The sequence below is a fragment of the Crotalus tigris genome, unplaced genomic scaffold (genome assembly GCF_016545835.1).
Source record: "Crotalus tigris isolate CLP2741 ecotype Arizona unplaced genomic scaffold, ASM1654583v1 scf7180000017691.523996, whole genome shotgun sequence".
Taxonomy (NCBI): Eukaryota; Metazoa; Chordata; class Lepidosauria; order Squamata; family Viperidae; genus Crotalus; species Crotalus tigris.
Window position 1 is genome coordinate 174165 of NW_024096570.1, and position 21631 is coordinate 195795.

Consider the following 21631-nt stretch of genomic DNA (forward strand, 5'->3'; position numbering starts at 1 on the left):
GGACGACTCACCATGGCCAACCCGCTGTGGGACAACTTGCTGCGAGGCAATTTAACAATTCAATTTATTTAAAATAAATAGAAAAATATTTTAAATTTAGCCATTCACATTTCCTTTTGTCCCTGTTTTTGCATCTCTTCTTTAATGATTCTATTCCACTATTTTTTGATATTAGTGTAACTCTTGTCCATGGCAAGTTAGCTGTAGCTAGTTGGCCACGGTGAGCTGGCTGGGGCGAATTGTCATAGACCCTTACAAACTGACCATGAGCATGGAGAATAATCTCTATCACCAAATTATCTAATTGCATTACTTGTACCTTGTATTCTGCTTCCTGCTTGTGATGCACAACAGAATCAAAAACGTTTTGTTCTGTTTGACATTCTTGATCTTTCTTTTCCTGCTCTGTCTTAGCTTCCTGCTCTTGGTGTTGCACTTTAGGCTTCAGAAAATCAACTTCTAGCTGTCTTTTTTGCTCTGTTGTTTGCTGCTGTTGTTGCTGCTCTGTCTAGTCAGGCAAATAGGAATCCTATGTTAATGGCAGGCGGACTCAGTTTTCTCAAAATAATACCTGGCAGAAATGTTAAGCATATTGCTAGGAGAGCACTAATACTTTTTTTACCAGTATTAATCCAGATCCCCAGGTTGTTTTAAAAGAGACTACATAAGAGTCATATATAAACAGGCAATTCTTACAGATAGTCCTCAATTTACAACCATTGGTTTAACGACAGCTCAGACTTGTAATGACACTGAAAAAAGTGACATGGCCCATCATTAAGGTTAGGATTACTGCATCATCTTGCAGTCCTGTGATCACAATTTGGATGCTTGGCAAACCAGCTCACATTTATGACGGTTGCAGTGTTCCGCAGTCACATCACCATGATTTGCAATCTGCTCAGATGGCTTCCCACCAGTAAAGTCAACGCAGAAAGCCCGATTTATTTAATGGCTGCAGTGATTCACTAGAAGACTATGGCAAAAATGATAAAATATAGTGTGGTCTCATGATGCCTCACTTAATGATGGTGTTGCTTAATGACAAATGTTCTGGACTCAACTGTGGTCACAAATCATGGACTACCTGCATTGCCTTCATCTTTTATAATAGCGATGCACCAAAGTTCAATATTTGAATTAACAACATTCAGTCTTTTTTAAAATAATTGTTTTAATTTAATGACACTTACAAATTAAAATAAAACATATATACAAATCAAACAAAGCAAAATGTAAAAACATCTAAGTAAAATTTAATAGAATTTTATAACACAAGCGCTATGCAAAAAAAAAAACCAACCACACACATGGTGAAAAACAGTCAGCTTGTCTATGCATTGTTTATAACATATTCATGAATGGTAGGAAGAACTCTTATGAATTAAATATGGCTGCTTAAATCTGATCTCTGTAGCCGAAGCTTGACTTTTGCATTTGCTAACCTTGCATGATCATAACTTTCAAATGTGCAGATGCAGATTTATATTGACTAATATTCATTGTTCCTTTAAGACCTGTGTGGGTTTCTTTCTTCACTTATCTAATATTGCAAAATGGAAAAAGGTATCCTGCAGACTACTTTAGACTGCTATTGGACTAATTATTAAAATGTTTAAATATTTGCTGCTTAAAAATACAGCTGTTAAGGCAGTTTCCCTCAAATAGGAAAATCACAGGCATATCCACTTCAGTTATTAAGGAATCCAGCAGATGAGGCTGTCATGTTCATGCCACTTCTAGATTACAGGAAACGGCCTGGCCTGATCCAGCAGTCCTTATCTTCACCCATTTAATAGTTTTATTGTTAGATATTATTTGATACATCGTATATTTACATCCTGTGCTATTGATTCAAACGTTCTTTTTCATGTTCGTAGATTTCCAGGTAAAACATATCACTATACGAAAAATACTACGCCTTCTGAAACCCCAAAAAAGGGACAAAGGAATTATAATGCAATTTGAAAATAACAAGCGCTAAATATAATTCCCAACCAAAGTAACACTTAAAATATTTCAAATATGAAAAAACAATGTTACAAAAACGCTTAAGGTATTGATAGTGCTAAAAACAGCTGTACCTGTGTGAATCTTTCTAATTCCTTTCTAATTTTAGTGGTTTGCTCTTGTGCTTGTTTTATAAGTTCATTTCCAGCAACAACAGTTTGGTCCAGTATTTCTGGAAACCCTAAAATACATAAAACAAAAATATTAGATTGCAACAGTTTGAATAATTTAAGCAAAACATACATTATTAAACATTTAAAACGATAGGAGAATACTAAGATGGGAAGGAATTTAGGGAGAATATGGTAAACGGCACATAAACGCAAGTAAATTCTTTATATGGATCTTACTAAAAGAGGTCCGCCATATTGAGGTTTAATAATTTATGCTTCTGATTTTTCCTTATAAAATTCAACTACAATGCATCAACATTCTATACTTTTTTTTTTCTTTTTACTTCTTCAAAAGTCTTCCTGAATCTAAGTTGCAGCAACCCAATTCCTTCTCACTGAAGCATGAACAAAACGGGGATGCCATAGGCTGGTGGATTTCTTTGTTTTTCTTTTTTAAAAGCCATTATCATTTTGGTCAGTTTCTCAAGTCCGATGTACAGACAAATTACGGGGGGGAAAAAACTTGTACCTTCAAAAGGTTCAGCAGCAAGATCACGCTTGGATTCAGGTTCAGGCACTGATGCTAATCCTTCTGCTTTTTCTCCTCCACCAGAAATGGTCCCTGACTCAATTGTCCCGATGTCACTTCGCGCCTCTGAGTCACATCTTGATGTCCAAAGGTCTTTTTGGTTCCGTATCTTGTTTAGCAACTTTTTTAGAGCTAGCTTTGCCGGAGGCTGGCATATCTTTTCCATTTCGCTACCTAAAACAATAAAAAAATAAAATGAACTGCAATAATAATTTGAAAGCACTAAAGAGAAGCAGCAGCTTTCTGGCTATAGTTATTGTACAAGTGAATATTATAACAAGTTGCTTCTGTGATACCAAAAATTTAAAAACTGTTACTATTTCAGGAAAACTGCCTTAACAGCTACATTTTAAGCAGGGAATAATTATTAAGGATTTTATCCTGCAGTCCTTAAATATTGCAACCCACAAAGGCTGATCACAAAATGATGAATGCAAAGTGCCACAGAGCAGGCATTTTAAATAAAACTTGGAGAATCTACCAGTTCAGAAGGATTTATCCCAAATGCACAGCTTAGGTTCCTGGTGTATTGACAGCATTCACACAACTTGCTAAGCCATATACCTTGCTGAGCCAACAAACAATATCACAATTTATGATAGTGTATGAATCAAACCAAGTGTTCATGCTAAGCCTGGTCACCATGCTGCCTACTATTGCACAAGATTCAACTAGTTCAATTTAAGCTTGAGCTGAGCTGAGCTTCACCTCTGCTGACCACCTGGGCACATCCTTGCAGTTTCCTTGGTAACAATATGGAAATGGGGCATGATCAAGATTTGGCAACTATCAGTTTCTGAGTAGGGTAAAGCTGAGTGTCAACTTGAACAGAAAGCATTGGGGCCAGCAAGACCCATATAGTCAGAGGTAGCTTTCTGCACCATGGGAGCAGAATTACCTTGCCTTTCCTCCTGTTCAACTGACTGGTAGAGAGTACAAACTTAATAATAACAATAATAATACTGAAGTCAAGAAAAAGATTAGAGATGAATACATCAAGGGAGTGAAGAAGATCTTAAAGTCCAAACTCAATGGAGGAAATACCATAAAGGCAATCAACACCTGGGCAATCCCAGTCATTAGGTACACAGCTGGAATAGTGGACTGGACTCAAGCAGAACTAAAAGCAATGGATAGGCAGACCAGAAAAATAATGACAATGAATCATGCCCTTCATCCACGCAGTGACATTGATAGACTTTATCTACCAAGGCAAATAGGTGGGCGTGGAATGCTACAAGTACATCAGATGGTTGAAGAAGAAAAAATGGCTTTGGAAGAATATCTGAAGAACAATGATGAAGATGCACTGAAATTAGTATATCAGGAAGGCTTACTAACTACTGGAGAGACCAAACTGGCCTACAAGAAAGACCAAATGAAGAACAGAATAGAGGCATGGGAAGACAAAGCACTACATGGCCAATACATTAAAAAAATAGCTGGGAAAGCAGATAATAACAAGACCTGGCAATGGCTAAGAGCAGGAAAATTGAAGAAAGAGACCGAGGGACTAATTCTGGCTGCACAAGACCAAGCCTTAAGGACAAATGCATACAAAGTCAAAATTGAGAAGACAGCAACAGACAGTAAATGCCGCCTATGCAAAGAAGCTGAAGAAACAGTGGACCACTTGGTAAGCTGTTGCAAGAAGATTGCACAGACTGATTACAAGCAGCGGCATGACAAAGTAGCAACAATGGTGCATTGGAAGATCTGCAAAAAATATCATTTGCCTGTAAGCAAAAACTGGTGGGATCATAAAATAGAGAAAGTCATAGAAAATGATAAAATTAAACTGCTCTGGGACTTCAGAATTCAAACAGACAAGCACCTGCAACATAACACCCCAGACTTAACAATTGTCGATAAGAAAGACAAAAAAGTCTGGATAGTGGACGTGGCAGTGCCTGGAGACAGCAGAATAGAAGAGAAAGAACTGGAGAAGATAACAAAATACAAAGACCTACAAATAGAAATAGAAAGACTGTGGCAAAAGCAAGCAAGGGTAGTACCAATAGTAATAGGCGCCTTGGGTGCAATCCCAAAACAACTGGAGCACCATTTGAACACCATGGGCATTGACAAATTTGCCATTAGTCAATTGCAAAAGGCGGCCTTACTAGGAACTGCTTCCATCCTGCGACGATACCTGTAATACATCAAACATCCACATCTGCCTATCCCAGGTCCTGGGTAAGGACTCGATAGGTAGACAAAATGCCAAATCCAGTCTGAATATCTGGCTGACTGTGCAATGATCAATAATAATAATAATAATAAAAAAAGTTGGAAGGGACCTTGGAGGTCATCAAGTCCAACCCCCTGCTCAGGCAGGTAACCCTATACCATTTTGGACAAATGGCTGTCCAGTCTCTTCTTAAAAACTTCCAGTGGTGGAGCATTCACCACTTCTGGAGGCAGGTTGTTCCACTGGTTAATTGTTCTAACTGTTAAGAGGTTTCTCCTTAGTTCTAGGTTGCTTCTCTCCTTGATTAGTTTCCATCCGTTGCTTCTTGTCCTTGGCGCTTTGGAGAATAGCTTGACTCCCTCTTCTTTGTGGCAGCCCCTGAGATATTGGAACACTGCTATCATGTCCCCCCTCGTCCTTCTCTTCATTAAACTAGACATACCCAATTCCAGCAACTGTTCCTTGTATGTTTTAGCCTCCAGTCCCCTAATCATCTTTGTTGCTCTTCTCTGTACTCTTTCTAGAGTCTCAACATCTCTGTACTCTTTCTAGAGTCTCAACATCTGGTGGTGACCAAAACTGGATGCAGTATTCCAAGTGTGGCCTTACCAAGGCATTGTAAAGTGGTATTAATACTTGGCACTCCTGGGAAGGACCCCCTTGTGCCTTCAGTGGAGCTTTGTTGCTGTCCCATTAACTTTTTAAGCATGTCCTGAAAAAACTCAAAGCTTTATTTATTGATTTAGTGAGGTTTCTATCCTGCTGGCCAGTTCACACGCATGGACTGTAACAAAGTGCTGGATTACAGCTTTCAGTTCTTAGCAAAAAAAAATTCTTCATACCGCTTGGCTCATTGCCCTCCATCTCACTTTCCAATCTTGGAGGCAAGTCACATACAGGTTCTGGTTCCTGGGAAAGTTCTAGTTCATCATCTTGAGATGCATCGGAGGGAGCTGGCAAAGGCTGTGGATCAAGGTGCAAAATAAGATCTCCTTTCATTTCTGCGTAAAGAAACAGCAACATGAAACCAACAGTGCAATATTTTGTTTTTCCAAATTATAATGGTCTAAGTTATAGAGTAAAAAAAAAAAAAATCCCACTACCTCAATTTCTATTTCTATTCGTGGTTAACTGAGCTAAGATAAAATTATCTCATGGTGAGACAATTTATAATGAGAGCTTCAGCCATGTGGTAATTGTAATCATCTGCTGTTAAGAATTAGCAAGTGAATACCATTGTCAAACTATGCCCTAAATACATTTCTGTTAAAATGTGAAACACCATCCACTTAAAAGCAAACCTATGGGATTCCCAAATGGATTTCTTTTCCAAATCATAAACATTAGAACAAAGATTAGGATAGGAAAACTACGGTATGTGCTTCTTGGTTCCTTCTTACTCATGTAGAAACTAATTTATTTGGGCTGTCAGCTGCAATTTATTAATCAAGAGCAGCATCCAAATGATCCAAGAAAGTGCCATGGGCACAGATTCACTGTAAGTCTCTAATATTAAGTTTTTCCACTGCAACTAGATGGAATCCAGTGCAAGGCTCACTAAACTGGTAGGGGTTCCCAGCATCAACGCAGGAAGTTCTCATTAAACACCCTAACTGGGAAGCAGTCACTAAGTGGAAAATCATGTGACCATGACTATGCTTTCCAGCTAGAGACAAGGATCAATTTAACATCTTTAGCTTTTGTTTCCCTCCTAACCACTCTCAAACCCTTTAGAATGCCTGCTTGCTGTCTTCCACACACCAAAAGCCGTGCGACTACCATTCGTTTGGTGAACATTCGAAGTTACAATGGCACTGAGAAAATGACTTATGACCATTTTTCACACTTAATGACCTTTGCAGCACTTCCGTGGTTACCTGATCAAAATTTGGACACTTGGCAAATGGCATGTTATTTATGACAATTGCAGTGTCACAGGGTTATGTGATCTCCTTTTGTGACCTTCTGATAAGCAAAGTCAATGGGGATTCACAGATTCACTTAACAACTGTGTTACTAATTTAGCAACTGCAGTGATTAACTCTGGAAAGAAAGGCCATAAAATGGAGCAAAACTCACTTAACAATTGTCTTGCTTAGCAAGGGAAATGTTGACCTCAATTGTGGTCATAGGTTGAGGACTTCCCGTACACCGGTAACCTATAGCTGGGAGATGTGGGCATGTTATGCAAACAGTTACTCTTCTGAAATTGCTTTTTTTCTCCAAATGCTCTGCTCTTTGGGTGGGTGGGGGGAAGCAAATGATTTTTGTAGGCAATCCCTCTTTGTCCTTTCCACTCCCCTTGCCGAGCAAAGTGATCAGAGAGAAAGGGATTGCAAGAGAATACAGTAAGCTATTTGTGTAGCATGCCTTGGCTCCCAGCCCTGGGCTCCCAGCATGATTACACTGCTTTTGATGTGTGGAAGAGCAAACAGTTTACTCTCCTCCAATTCCTTCTTCTCCAGTTTCTCTTCAATGCAATGGGGAGGGGGGGAGGGATTAATAACAATAAAAAAACTCCACTGGTAAGGCACAGAAGAATAAGGGGGCTTATTGTATGTAAAGACAATGAGAAGGATGTAATTTGGCCGCAATTTTCCCCCCAGTGTAGTTATAACTTCAAACAGTTGCTAAATGAATGGTTATTAACTAAAACCTACCTGTGTCTGACAATATGCCAATGTGTCTTTTGAAGAGACTTGTTAATTTATTTTTTGGAAACAAAAAAACCCACACTGCAGAAATTTAATGCTTATTCTAGAGCAGGGCTTTTCAACCAGTGGTACGGGTACCATATGTGGTACATTGGCACCTGGCAGGTGGTACGCGACCATCCTAGAAAAGTGGTAGCGGGGGAGGGGAATGAGCTGAACCAGTGTACAAGCCTGAGTGAGAGATGGCTGGAGCTGCAGAGCTGCAGGGCTGTCAGGGCTCAGCGGAAGCACCAGGATCAGTGCCGCTTTCCAGCTGATCGGTGCTTCTTCAGGACTGTCAGGGATCAGTGGAAGCGCCAGGATCAGCGCCAGGCTCCAACTGAGCCCTGAAGAAGCACCAATCAGCTGGAAAGCGGCACTGATCTTGGCGCTTCTGAGCATAGAAGAAGCGCCGATCAGTTGGAATGTTGCAGCATCTCCAGGGTCTTGTGATTTACATTCAGATTCTTGGCAACTGATTCATATTTATGATGGTCACAGTGTCCCAGGGTCATGTGAAGTGACCAAAACCTGCTGCAACCACCCAGCAGATGGGGGGAATAAAAACCAAACACCCTCCCACCCCATCCCCGCTGCCAATCCTCAACAGAAATGCTCACAACAATGAAAACCTCGGACAGGAGGAAGAGCGCCGCTGGGTGGGCAGACAGGTGTCTTGCTCGGCTGTGGCTTGGGGGGCATTTTTTTCACTGCCATTGTAACTTCGAACAGTCACTAAGCGAACTGTTGTAAGTCAAGGACTACCTATACTTTATCACTTTTTTCCTTTTTTTTTTTGATCATCAAGTTTTTGACACCTTGCTAGGTGACTGGTGGTACTCAGATATTACCATATCCTAAAAGTGGTACAATGGGTGAAAAGGTTGAAAAGCCCTGTTCTAGAGTACACAGACATTTCATGTGAGGCAGTGACTGGACTGGACATCACTCGTGAAAGGGTATTTTCCTCTGAAAATGTCTATGTTTTGACTTCAATATAGAAGCAGCGGTTAGACTTATATGCCACTTCACAGTGCTTTTACAGCCCTCTCTAAGCAGTTTACAGAGTCAACATCTTGCCTCCCAAAATCTGGGTCCTGGTTTTATTGACCTTGGAAAGATGGAAAGCTGAATCAACCTCGAGTACAGTTAAAAGTCTACAGTTCTAAATTAGGCTCACTCATGTTTCCAGTGTACATGTCTTCAAAGGCGCACTCCAGCTCCCTCTGCCATTCTTCTTTGATTTCCACACGTCTATAGGTCGGTTCAAAGAGTTGCGGGGGCATCTGGGCAACGATCCGCCTTCTGTGGGCCAGGTCTACATTTTGCATCTGTTCAAGCTCTTTCATTAACTTTTCCTTGTCCTTTAAAGCAGAGATGTTTTGTTAAAAAGTCATTCCTAAAAACATCAGTTTATTGACATAAAGTGACTGTCAATTTTGATACAGGGGTGGGGTTTTTTTTGTAAAAAAAGACTTCTCAGAAAGAAATCAATTGAAAGGCAACGAGGGCATATTTATTAATGAGAATGCAGCTTCAGCTGTATAAATCATAGGGTTAAGTTTTCATACATATATAGATGTTAATGTAATCTATACAAAAATGCAAGTTTACTCTGAAGCAAATTATTTTGTAAAACTTATTGCTTCAAACAGTAACATGTGACTTCCTTTTTTTCAAGATGATTAATAGCCCAAAGCAAACTTTTATTAGTCATACTTCATTATGAAATGATAGCTTCGATTCTGATGATTTTCTTGTGTGCTGAATAGATCTATTGTTAACTGCTACTCAAAATGAAACATTAATGCTTTCCTTTTTCTGCAACATTAGGTACATTAAAATTACATTAGGCATTCTGAGAAGGTAAACCCATATACACTCTCCCTTACTAACTCAATTTTCTAATGTTTCTCCTGAATTAGTAGAATATCACAAATAAATTAATCCCTAATAGAGAAAGTGAAGAAACATATAAACTTCCAGAAAGAAGAGCTTTTATATACCTCAGAAGGGTATTTCTACTTAAATCTAGATGTATGTCATGCAGCCTACCAAATTTCGATACAAATTGGAAGTAATTCACTCATTTATTTGCTTTACTACTGTTTTTATACAGCATATAACAGAGGGGACTGTAATTAGCTGATGCAAACCGGTAGGGGATTGCTATGAGAAGCGGAGACATAATTTGGGTGCTAGAATCTGGGTGTTGGGGGTTACCAAAACAGATTAGAGGTTATATAGGAAAACAGTAGTAGAGTGGAGTGGAGTGGAGTAGAGTGGAGTAGAGTAGAATTCTTTATTGGCCAAGTGTGATTGGACATACAAGGAATTTGTCTCCAGTGTATAAACTCTCAGTGTACATGCAAGCAACAAGTGATAAATCATGATCATAATCATAAATACAATCATCATAAATCATAAGATACAATACTCAGTCATAAGATAAGATCCCAGAGTAAGATAAAAGGTTTATTATTATTACAAGTAGTCCTTGCTTAGTGACAGTAATGTGACATCATGTTACTATGCCAACTTACATTCCACAGTCAGGTGATTGCTGACAACCTCCGATTAGCTTCCCCCTCTGGCTTTGCTTGCAGGAAGCCGGCAGTAAAGGTCAGAAACAGGGATCACCTGATAGGACAGTGTTTCTCAACCTTGACAATTTTAAGGCATGTGGACTTCAACTCCCAGAATTCCACAGCCAGCAATGCTGGCTGTGGAATTCTGGGAGTTGAAGTCCACATGCCTTAAAATTGTCAAGGTTGAGAAACACTGTGATAGGAGGACACTGGGACCATTGTAATAGTGAGCTGGGTGCCAGGTTGCGATCATATGACTGCAGGGATACTGCAACAGCTGCACCTATGAAGAATAGTCGTAAGTCCTCTTGCTCACTGCCACTGTAACTTCAAACAGTTCTGAAGGAGGAGTATCTGCACTTGATTTACATCCAGCCCATCGTTTTGGCTGGCGGAATGGGGCACTGAAGGTAAGCATGCCAGGAGCTTCCAGCGGGTGAATAGCTGGGCAAGGGGATCAAGGACAAAACCAAGAGTAGGAAGTGGAAGGAGGGAGGAGCCAGCAAGCAGCAGGTGCAGAAAGAATTCAATATGAAAGGCGGTCTATTAACTTTTACAGGGAAACTAATTGTGTGAATATGTTTATACTTTTTAAAAAAAAATGTAAATTTTTTAAAAAGCCTTCATGGCTATTGGATAAGAGATACAGAAAGTCTGCATTTTCCGCTCAGGACCGAGATTCATTCTGAGTTCAATAGCTACCGATCAGAAAAGTTTTTTTATGTTTATGCACCTGTATAAATATTGTCCCTCTTCTCTACGGTTATTACTTTGTTATAAATAGCAAACACAATTGTTCACAATTGATACTAAATGCCAGTAACAAGTAAATCTCATTGCTTTTCTCTATATGACAAAAACCACTTCGTTTTTTTTTATATATTGTTGTTAACTATTTTATAATTTGTTTAATCAATGTATTTAGATTTGCTTATGGTTTGTGTTTTAAGATTTTTTTTAAAAAAAATTTTTAATTAAGCCTGTATTCAGCTCTGGGAAGGTCGGGGGAGGGTAGGGGAGGGTTGAGAGGGTTTGGGGAAGGGAATTTTTTTGTAAAACTTAAAAAATTTTAAATAAAAAAAAAACCACTTCAACTCACTTCTTTTACACTGATCACTCATTTTTGTAATCCATTCATTTGGCACCTATTCAATCTTGATTATATAATTCTTTCTTTATCGCACACGTATCTTAACTAAGCCATTTCCAGCAAATCTAACATATTTTATGTCTCTCTTGGCGTATCCAAGCCTCATATCCATAAAAAAAACCACACTGCTATACACAACATTTCTACCTCTCTTGTCAAATATTTATTCTTTGCAACAGATCACTCGTTTTTTTCCATATCAGAATCTGGTAGATGATGAAGAACTATTTGAACAAGGTATACAAGATAAATGCATTCACTTGCTCTAGCTTTTCTACACACTGCATACAGATATAATTTGCAGTTGTTTACTGCATTTTCCAGACCAACACTAAAAATCTTGGTCTTTGATACGTTAAGTCAGTGGTTCTTAACCTTTTTGAACGAATCGCCCCCTTGAGCCAAAGAGGAAGTTGTCATCGCCCCCCTCCCCCAACATAACCTCTCAATCACAACATAGGAAACAATTCTTCAATTTATACAAACACTTTTTTTGTTTTCTTTAAAATTGTCATCAGGACATATCGATGCAAATAATTTATTTCCAGTCTTTTCCCCATATCTCACATATTCTGGCCAATGGCATGCCACTGTATGGGTAGAGGCTGCTGCGCAACGCGCATGAAGATAAGCGATGCGTATTCACATATGTATGGCGTTCTGTACTGAAGCTAGCTGGAGGAACATTTGAAAACACAATTTAGCGAGCAATCTGATGTTTTTGTATGACAGATATACAGCGATTCAATGTACGAAAAAGTCTCAAAAGTGTCCCCAAAACTTCTTGCTCCATTGCCCCCATATTGCCCCATTTTCATTCCTTCGCCCCTGTGTTGCCCCTTTTCGTTCCATTGCCCCCCTGAAAAATGAAATCGCCCCCTGGGGGGCACTATCGCCCAGGTTAAGAACCACTGCGTTAAGTTATAGATCCATATTGCTCACTGTACTATATAATTTAACTAATTTTCACAGCAAATTATTTGTGTTCTCTACCAATAGCGCTATCATTTGCATACAAAAGTGCGAGTACATTCATATCCTCAGCCTCCACACGTGCTTTGCATATTTATCTCTCAATAAAGAACTACTGGGCATCACATATCTTTTTCCTAATACAAGTATAATGGCGAACACTTTGCTAAGTATTTCAGTACAAGTTTTGGTTATTGTTATTAGGTAAAAATTGCCTGAAAATAAGTCATGTTGTAAAGATTACTATATTTAAGATTCAGTTTGCACCAACTGCCACCTCAATGCTTGAAAAATTGAACTTGCGGATTTTGGCCCGCAATTCTCAGTTCTGGCTATGGGTTATTGCAATACACTTGACTTGTAATAAAACTATACCTTTCTCAACAAATGGAGCCAAGGATTGTTTCTATTAGTTTAAGTGGCCGCAGGTCTGACAACAGAGTAGCTAATAGCCAACTTTTCACCCATAGATACTGTTTGTGTTTCATCACTTTTATAGCCTCAAACCCCAAACCTCCCTTCCTCTCTGCCTGAATTACTGTAGGATAGCTTTTCAGATCATCAAATGTATTTCTACTTTGACAACAGAAAGAACGTTCCAAGTACAAATCTGGAAGCTAAAGGTAAAATACCTCAAAACATTTTAGCAAAATACTTTACAACAATGTTAAGATTTTTTTTTTCTTAAAGCAATCGAAGCTATGATATCATTTGCAATTATTAATTCTCGTTTTATTACTCGTGTTTGAAAAAGCACAAGGTTTACATTTTACTTACTCTCGCCAGTCGAACCATCTTCAAGGCATGTTTCCCTCTCAAATAAGCTTTTTCCAGCTGTTCTCTCTTTTCTCTTTCTTTGTCGTTTTGCAGCTCTTCCTTTTGTTTGGCTTCCTCTTTGGCGAGCAACCGTGCATCTGGCTGACAACCAACCAGCAACTAGTTAGCAACCAAGTTCTGTCATGCCTCAAAAAAAATCATAATTAAAAATTCTATGGCTAAAATGTATCAAATCAAAACAAACTTGGGATCAACCTCAATCCCCAAGAGATGTGCTTGTTTAACCACCATGAATCTATCAGCTTTAAATCAACAGAGTGTCAAAATTCTAAGATGGGGGGGAAGGGGGATGACTATCCCCCCTCCCCACATGTAGCATGTGAACCAATGATATGGTCCCAAAGAACAGCTACTATTTGCCATAATGGAGACATGTATTTCTTGGGAAAAGCATGGTAACACATTCTCCCAACATATTCGGACCTCAAAAGATTCCCATACAGCAGTGATGGCGAATCTTTTAGAGACCGAGTGCCCAAACTGCAACCCAAAACCCATTTATTTATTGCAAAGTGCCAGGGCCGCATCAGCATTGTGGTGCTCTCAGGGGGAGCGGGGGGGCGGGGCCCGCTGGGTGGGCATGGCCGCTGGGTGGGCTTAGCTGCGGTGATCACAGCTGCGGTGGTCATGGCAGACTGGGTAGGCATAGCTGGAGTGGGTGGGCCGGGACCAGGGTGGCAAGGGACTCTTCAGGGCATCCCCAGGGGGCCAATGCTGCTTGCTCGCTCACTTCCTGCCCCGTCGCTTCCAAACACCACATGCTCGCTACTCTGGCGAACTCTGCTGGGGCAATGGCGTATGTGCCCACAGAGAGGGCTGTGAGTACCACCTCTGGCACATGTGCCATAGGTTCGCCACCACTGCCATACAGTCTGGAATCATGCATGGCATCTATACTGCTCTCCTCTAGAGGTTCTTAAAATTTTGCCACAGCATCTCCCTTTAGTGTAATCTTAATGTATTTATCTTCCCTAAAACTCTAAAATGAACACAAATGAACAATGAACACAACTCAGTGAAACTTTGGGAAAGTGGATTTATTATAATAATATACAACTAAAGAATTTCAAAACTCCACCAGGACTCCCCAAGGGAGGTACACCTAAGTTTGGGAAATCATGTTCTAGAGCACAGGTGTCAAACTCGCGACGTCACGTGACGCAACTTTTTTCCCATTGCCGGTGGGCATGGTTTTGGCGTGACGCATCCGGCCAGCGGGCCAGCAGTTTGACACCCCTGTTCTAGAGAATTATATAAACATGCAACAAGACAAGTGAAAAAAGATACACACACATGAGCAGTCTTTAAAAGGGACCATTCCCAAAGACATGAGGAATGAAAAGAGAAATATGGATGAAATTGTCTCGTCTTCATCTATTCTATTGTTGGTCTTACTAGCTCAGTGGTTCTCAACCTGTGGGTCGGGACCCCATTTGGGGTCGAACGACCATTTCATGGGGGTCGCCAAACAACACAGTCCGCCATTTCCCCCCCCTTTTCCTTAGCTGTGCTACTCCCTTTTATTCTATTGGCTTTTGAAAGCCAATAGAATAGACTCTCTTGAATAGAGTCTAATTCTATTGGCTTTCAAAAGCCCATAGGAATTGTCCAGGCTGTCTCTGCCCTGCTGAGCCCGTCAAAAGTCCCATTCTGCAAACAGTGCTGCACCAGTTGAGTAGTCCTCGACTTACGACCGGTTGAGTAGCAGCATTAAAAAGGTTGAGAACCACTGTACTAGCTCTACTACTTCTATGTCCATATTCACTCTGTGTAGTACCTTTTTCAATTGTACTAAATTAGTATTGCTAAGTTAGTTCACCAATTGAGAATTTTTAGAAGTATACATTAAGGGGGGGGGGGAAACGGTCCTCACTTGTTTTGATAATAATAAAAAGTTTTCATTTTTATTTTGACATTTTATTAATGACATGCCTACCAGAAACAGCGGCTGTAATTTTGGAAACAAGTTTCCTATTCTCAGCCTTACAAAAGCGAGAATCTATTTTTGTTGGCTTTGTGCAAATCTTTACTTTCTGTAGTTACAGCACAAACTCACGAGGCCACATTTTTCTAGACTTCTTCCATCTTGCTGTAACTGAGACAGAAGGAAACGGGACCCCATTAATATACCGAGAAGCTACCTTGATAACTTCACCTGAGGTTTTTCTTTCCTCACAGTGTGATCCATCACTGTACCTTTAGGGCACAACAGAAGGATAAAAGGTCTGCCATTCCATTAATGCAACTGAGATAAAAGCGATTATAGGAAGATCTTTCCTTTTTTTAACTATTTCACAGCTAGTCATTACAAGACGTTTTGGGGCATGATCAGAAAATGCTTTCATTTCAACGGGTAAATAGATGTTTATAACTCTATGAATTGCTAACTTACAAACAACTAATTTTCCTTGTTTATCTCCCCTACTCCAAATTATAAACTTGGAAACAGAGACATTTTATTGATACGTTCTATCCTGAGAATCTTTGTGGCTGAAAAGCACAGTATAAACATGTTCAATTAATAGATAAAATACATAACGGTCACTGTGCAGAATATACCACGTGCAACCTGAAAATCACCTGTTCTGTGCTCATTTCTCTGTCCACATATGGGTCAAATATATGGTGCCGACTAATCGAAAAATTATCAACATCACTAGTTTTCACTGCAGGTAGAGTCTTCAATTCAATATTCTGAAAAAGTTGAAATAATGCATTGCTTTTACAAGAGTGAATTTTTGAGATTACAAGTCACAAAACAAACATTACATGGCTATCTCTTGTATATAAGATGCCAAATCCTGCCAGAGATAAACTATCACAAGTTATCAACAAAAATAATGAACGGCACAAATTGCAAATACATAATTAATGATCGTAATAAAACAGCTTTAGGAAGATAGCATACCTAAGAAGAACCCTACATTTTCAATATATTCCAATCTGTAATATGCTGCAAATTAATGCATGACAATAATGTCATATTTTTTTATGGACTGAAAACCAAACATAATTAGATGGTGCAATAAATAATAAATACGTAGTGTTCAGATACCAGCTTAGGGGTCCTTCTAGCAGTAGCCATTAATATCCTCACCACCATTCCCACTTCTGTGAAGGATGACAAATAACAACTAGGCTAGAGAATTTCCAGCTGCGATTAAATTTACTTATGCACCTTTCCTCTTGTAGCTCATACTTTTAATATTAAACAACAACAAAATGTTCTAAACATTTATCAGAAAAGGAGATTAACTGCAATATATAATATTCTGAAGCAGCAAAATAGCGTACAAAAAAAAATATCCTAGCCAGAAGCTCTCGCTTTGATCTAAATTAGACATGCTTAAACTTCCCTGAAATTAAGGAAGTTGTAACAATTAACTTTCAATGCATTTAAGAACTAATTATCTCTGATTAGGACCACTGAATACAAAGGAGGCAATGCCGATTCTGTCAGTAGCATGAGTTCAAACAATTACATGTGTATGTTTCAGTAATACAGGTAGTCCTCGTCTTACAATAGTTCATTTAGTGAGCATTAGACGTTACAATGGCACTGAAAAGACTTATGACCATTTTTCACACTTATGACCGCTGCAGCATCCCCATGGTCACATGATTTACATTTGGATGCTTTGACAACTGACTCACATTTATGCTCATTGTAGTGTCCCAGGGTCATGTGATTCCCTGTTTTGCAAACTTCTGACAAGCAAAGTTAATGGGGAAGCCAGATTCACTTAACAACCATGTTACTAACAACTTAACAAATGTGGCGAGAAAAGATGTAAAATGGGGCAAAACTCACTTAACAATTTTCTCACTTAGTGACATAAATTTTGAGCTCAATTGTGGTTGTAAGTTGAGGACTACCTGTACTTATGCAAAAAAAAAAAGAGTTATAGGAAACATTTTGCATAAAACATTCAATGAATTATGGCACAGGAAAAAATGTTGAAGCACATAAAATCTTTTCATAAAGCATTCAAAATTTCTTTAGCAGGTGCCATAATGTATATTTGATGTACCGTGTTTCCCCGAAAATAAGACCCAGCCTTATTTATTTTTTTCCTCCAAGAGGCACCAGGTCTTATTTTTGGAGGGGGAGGTGTCTTTTCCACTCACCTCCAGCACTGACAGCCCCGCTCAGGCAGCCCTTCTTCTGTGGCCAAACGAGCAGCTTCATTCTACAGCTGAGAATGGAGCTCAGGCCTGCACTTCGCAGTCAGAGGCCTTTCCAGAAGGCCTCTGCAGCCGATAACCGAGCAATGCATTGAATCCATAGCTCGGTTCTCGGCTGCAGAGGCCTTCAGGAAAGGGCTCTGACTGCAAAATGCAGGCATGGCTGCAGAAGATACCGCAGAAGTGGGCTGCCAAGGAGAGACCTGGCTGCCAGGTAAGTGGGTGTGGGGCGCACAGGGCAACTCCACACCCCCATCTCCGCCTTAGCTTGATTTTTAGGTGTGTGCCTTGCCCCAAAACTGGGGCTTATTTTGGAGGGTAGGGTTTATATTAGGTCCACTCCCAAAAATCAAGCTAGGGCTTATTTTCGAGGTAGGTTTTACTTTCGGGGTAACACGGGTATGTACTAATTAATCTGAATGGACCAAACTGATTTTAACAACTTTGGCTTCATTACCAGCTAAAAGATCACTCAACACTCATGCTGCCAATCCCTTACAATCAACCAACTGGTATTCGTATTATGCTTAGACCTATTATAAATTCTTATATTCGCCATTATCACAAGATCACATTTTAAAGAGTGCTGGAATTTCAGCAGTTTGTAAATTATTTGGAAAGAATACTCACTTCAAAAGGGTGGGGGGGAGGAGGAGGCAGGCTCGCCACTTTAGCTGCTCTTTCTCTTTCCACCTCAAATGCATGCTTTCGTGCATTGGCTCGCCTAGTTTAGACAATAGGTAGCAAGAAATAGAACAGGTTAACCGACCCTCCGCTCTCTTCCAAGGCTTCTAAGCTACAAATGTCACAAATGGAGAGATAAATTTTTGCTGTCTTTGCTTCTGGACCGGGTCACACTACCTTGGCTAGAACTTCTGGAGGCAGGTTGTTCCACTGATTGACAGTTATAACAATTAATCAATGGAACAACCTGCTTCCAGAAGCAGTGAATGCTCCAACACTGGAAGTTTTTAAGAAGAGACTGGACAGCCATTTGTCTGAAGTGGTATAGATTTTCCTGCTTGAACAGGGGGCTGGACTAGAAGACCTCCAAGGTCCCTTCCAGCTCTATTCTATTCTAAATGTTCCAGAACTGGTCAATAATCTTGACTTGAGGAGCAGATAACAACTGTGGTTAGGAGGCCTTCAGACAATTATATCCTGGGCATCACTTACAGTTTTACCTGAAGAACCAAGAAGTCCTACTTACAATCACTCAAAGCGTAGGTACCTTTCATTTGGACTACCTCAATCCATTCTCTATGGGGCTACCCTTGAAGGCTACCTGGAAATGATCCAGTTCAGAATGCAGCAGCTCAAGTTGTGATAATTACCACTAGGAATTCTCATGTAATACTCTCCCCATTCAGAGCTGTGGTCATTACTTGGTTACTTTTTAGGCATCAGTTCAAGGTGGTTATCTTATGGGTTGTCACCTATAGAGCCCTACATCCATAGGGACAAGGTATCTTTGGAACCGCCAATTCTTAGTGGTTTCTGCCAGTCCAGTAAGACAATAGAGCTAGAAACCTTCTCATTCAGAGCCCCCCTTCTTTGGAATAGTATTTTTACTAGGATTACATAGAACAGGGATCCCCCAACCTCTTTGATACCAAGGGCCAATTTCAAGGAAGACAATTTAAACTTTTCACAGATAGGGGCGGGAGGAGAAACACAAAGTCTAGATCTCGTGTTTACCAGCCACTCACCTTCAGCTGTGCGGCCCAATTCCTAACAATAAGGACCTGTACCGGTCCACGGCCTGGAGACCCAATATAGAACACAAGCTCAAAGGGCTGGAAGGGACCTCAAAGGTCTTTTAGTCCATTAGCCCCCAACCTTTTGCGCACCAGGGACCAGTTCCGTGGAGGGCAGTTTTTCCATGGACCGGGGGGGGGGGGCTGGTTTTGAGTGCTGCCTGGATCCCATATGTGCATGGATGGGGCTTTGTTCACCTATGTGGCCTGGTTCCTGGAGGGCTGCAGAACCATTGCTGGTCCACAGACCAGGGTGGGGGACCTATGTTCTAGTCCAACCCCTCCACTCAAGGCAGACCTTATACCATCCCGTGATGAAGCATCCACAACTCTGAGAGGCAAGCAATTCCACCAATTAATTGTTCCATCATAAAATTTCTCCTTACTTCTAGGTTGGATCTCTCTTTAACAAGCTTCCACTATTTACTTCTTGTCTTGCCTTCTGGTACTTTGGAGACTAAGTGAATCCTCTCTTCTCTGTGACAGTTCCTCAAGTAGTGGAAGGCAGTTATCACGTCCCCCTTAATCCTTCCCTTTGATAGACTCAACATATCTAGCTCCCTCAACTGTTAAGATTTAGCCTCCAGATCCCTTATCCCATGGGTGTCAAACTCGCAATGTCGTGTGACGTGTTGTGACATATCGCAACTTTTTGCATTGCCGGCAATGGGGTGGGCGCGGCTTCGGTATGATGAAACCAACCCGTGGGCCAACAGTTTGACACCCCTGCTTTATCCTCTTTGTTGCTCTTCTCTGCACACTTTCTAGGGTTTCAGCATTTTTTTGTATTGTGATGACCAGAACTGTGCTCCGTCTTCCAAATGTAGCCACACTAGAGCTGTATAAAGCAGTACTATCGCTTTCTCGTGATCCTGATGCTATCCCTCTGTTGACGCAGCCCATCACTGGCTTTTTTGGCAGCTGCAGCACATTGCTAGCTCATGCTCAAGTGGTGGTCCACCAGGATACTTGGATCTTTCTCACAGTTACTTCTGTTCAGCCAGGTACCATCTATTCTGTACCTATGCATTTGGTTTCTCTTACCTAAGTGTAGGATCTTACTTTTCTCACCACTGAACTGCATCTTGTTGGATAGGGCCCAAAGCTCAAATCTGTCAAGATCCTTTTGAGTCTCTCTTCCAAAGTGTTAGCAATTCCCTCCAGCTTGGTGTCATCTGCAATTAATGAGTTCTATTCTCCTCATCTACATCATTTATGAAGATGCTGAAGAGTACTGGGCAAAAGACTGAATATTGAGGCACTGGATGCTTCTCTCTGTGTTGATATAGTTCCACTAAGGATTACACTCCTCCCTGTTTATACTCTGAAAAATTATTAAGCCTTGGTTGTTCCAAAGGGCTTTGGATATCGAACTGCTGCAAAGAGGGAGGCCCCCTTTTATAGTCTGTTTCTGATGTCTGAATACACCTTTGGGTTCACAATTTATTTACTTGTTTATTTCTTTGCTATTTTGTTGTAGGTTTTATGAACCACTCAAAATCTATGTATATTAGAGCAGCATACAACAAATCCAAGTCAGCCAATCAGTCAATAAATAAATAAATAAAATTTAAAAAAAAGTGTGGAGGTACTCCCCAATTCTGGCATTTTTTTCTAATATCCCAGTTTATAATTTTCAGCTTTTGCAAGTGACTAGAGGGGAGGGCAAAATCAACATGCTCAGTTGGACAGTCATGTTAATGTTGGATTCAAACTTAAATACATACACAAGGAAGAACCTTTTAATATTACCTGGTTTGTTCTCTCAGGAATTTCTCCTTCTGACTCTTCTGTTTTTTCAGTGCTTCCTTATACCGCTTTTTTGCTGTTTCTTTCCTTTCTTCTGCTTGCTTTGCCAGTGCCTCCACATCAGGCTCCTTTGAAATGACAAACGGGCAGACATGGGTAGCATGTTAGGCATTACATTAATTTAAATAAGAAAAATAATTTTAATAATTGCTTTTTAAAAAAGTACTTGATACGTTTTCTTTCTCTACAAAAGCATTCAAAGCAGCCGTTTTCAACTTGGTGAGCTTTTGCTCGTTTGGGAACTACAAATTCAAGAACCAGGTTTGCTTGACTCTGGAGATGTCTATGGAGATTCTCAGTCATCCAGTTCATGGTTGTCCATCTATGTTAAAATTGAACCGCCCTCTCTCAACAGAGGGGGAAGGATATGACATTACCTGTCCCCTGTTTACAACACAATCCTTTCAGCAGTTTCAAGAAGGTTCCACACCATTTTGCATTATTCAGGTGACCTTGAGGGCAAAGATAAACCTCCAAATGGCCTCAACAACTCTCAGAGAGAGGCTAACAACTAGATAACTGCAAGGAATATAAAGCCTTCATTTTCCACCATTCAGTCAGAACTGAAGAAGCTTCTTGGATGAGAAGCAAAACATCTTCAAGGAAAAACAAAGAAAGTCCAGTTGCCTTTTAAAAAAGCACCTTTGGGGTTGACTCTGGACAGTATATAGCAGAAACCCTCCACCACTTCTTCTATGATGTCCCTTTAAAGAGAATATTTTGCCTGGAAAAGATAA

General features: G+C 40.2%; 1 protein-coding gene across 4 annotated transcripts in view; it reads right to left on the reverse strand.

Moving 5' to 3' along the window:
- Positions 1-21631, reverse strand: part of CEP295 (centrosomal protein 295) — a 56375-nt gene that overhangs the window by 23588 nt on the left and 11156 nt on the right. For 2 of the 4 annotated variants that reach the window (XM_039338111.1, XM_039338112.1), the window contains exons 4-12: positions 20838-20962; positions 17959-18052; positions 15724-15837; positions 13084-13224; positions 8777-8960; positions 5746-5904; positions 2653-2886; positions 2085-2191; positions 320-508 (exon numbers count right to left, since the gene is read on the reverse strand). In XM_039338111.1, the coding sequence (XP_039194045.1) occupies positions 320-508; positions 2085-2191; positions 2653-2886; positions 5746-5904; positions 8777-8960; positions 13084-13224; positions 15724-15837; positions 17959-18052; positions 20838-20962 (1347 nt within the window). Of the gene's footprint in view, positions 1-319; positions 509-2084; positions 2192-2652; positions 2887-5745; positions 5905-8776; positions 8961-13083; positions 13270-15723; positions 15838-17958; positions 18053-20837; positions 20963-21631 lie in introns of those variants that run through there. The other 2 variants (XM_039338115.1, XM_039338114.1) reach the window with 2 other exon arrangements.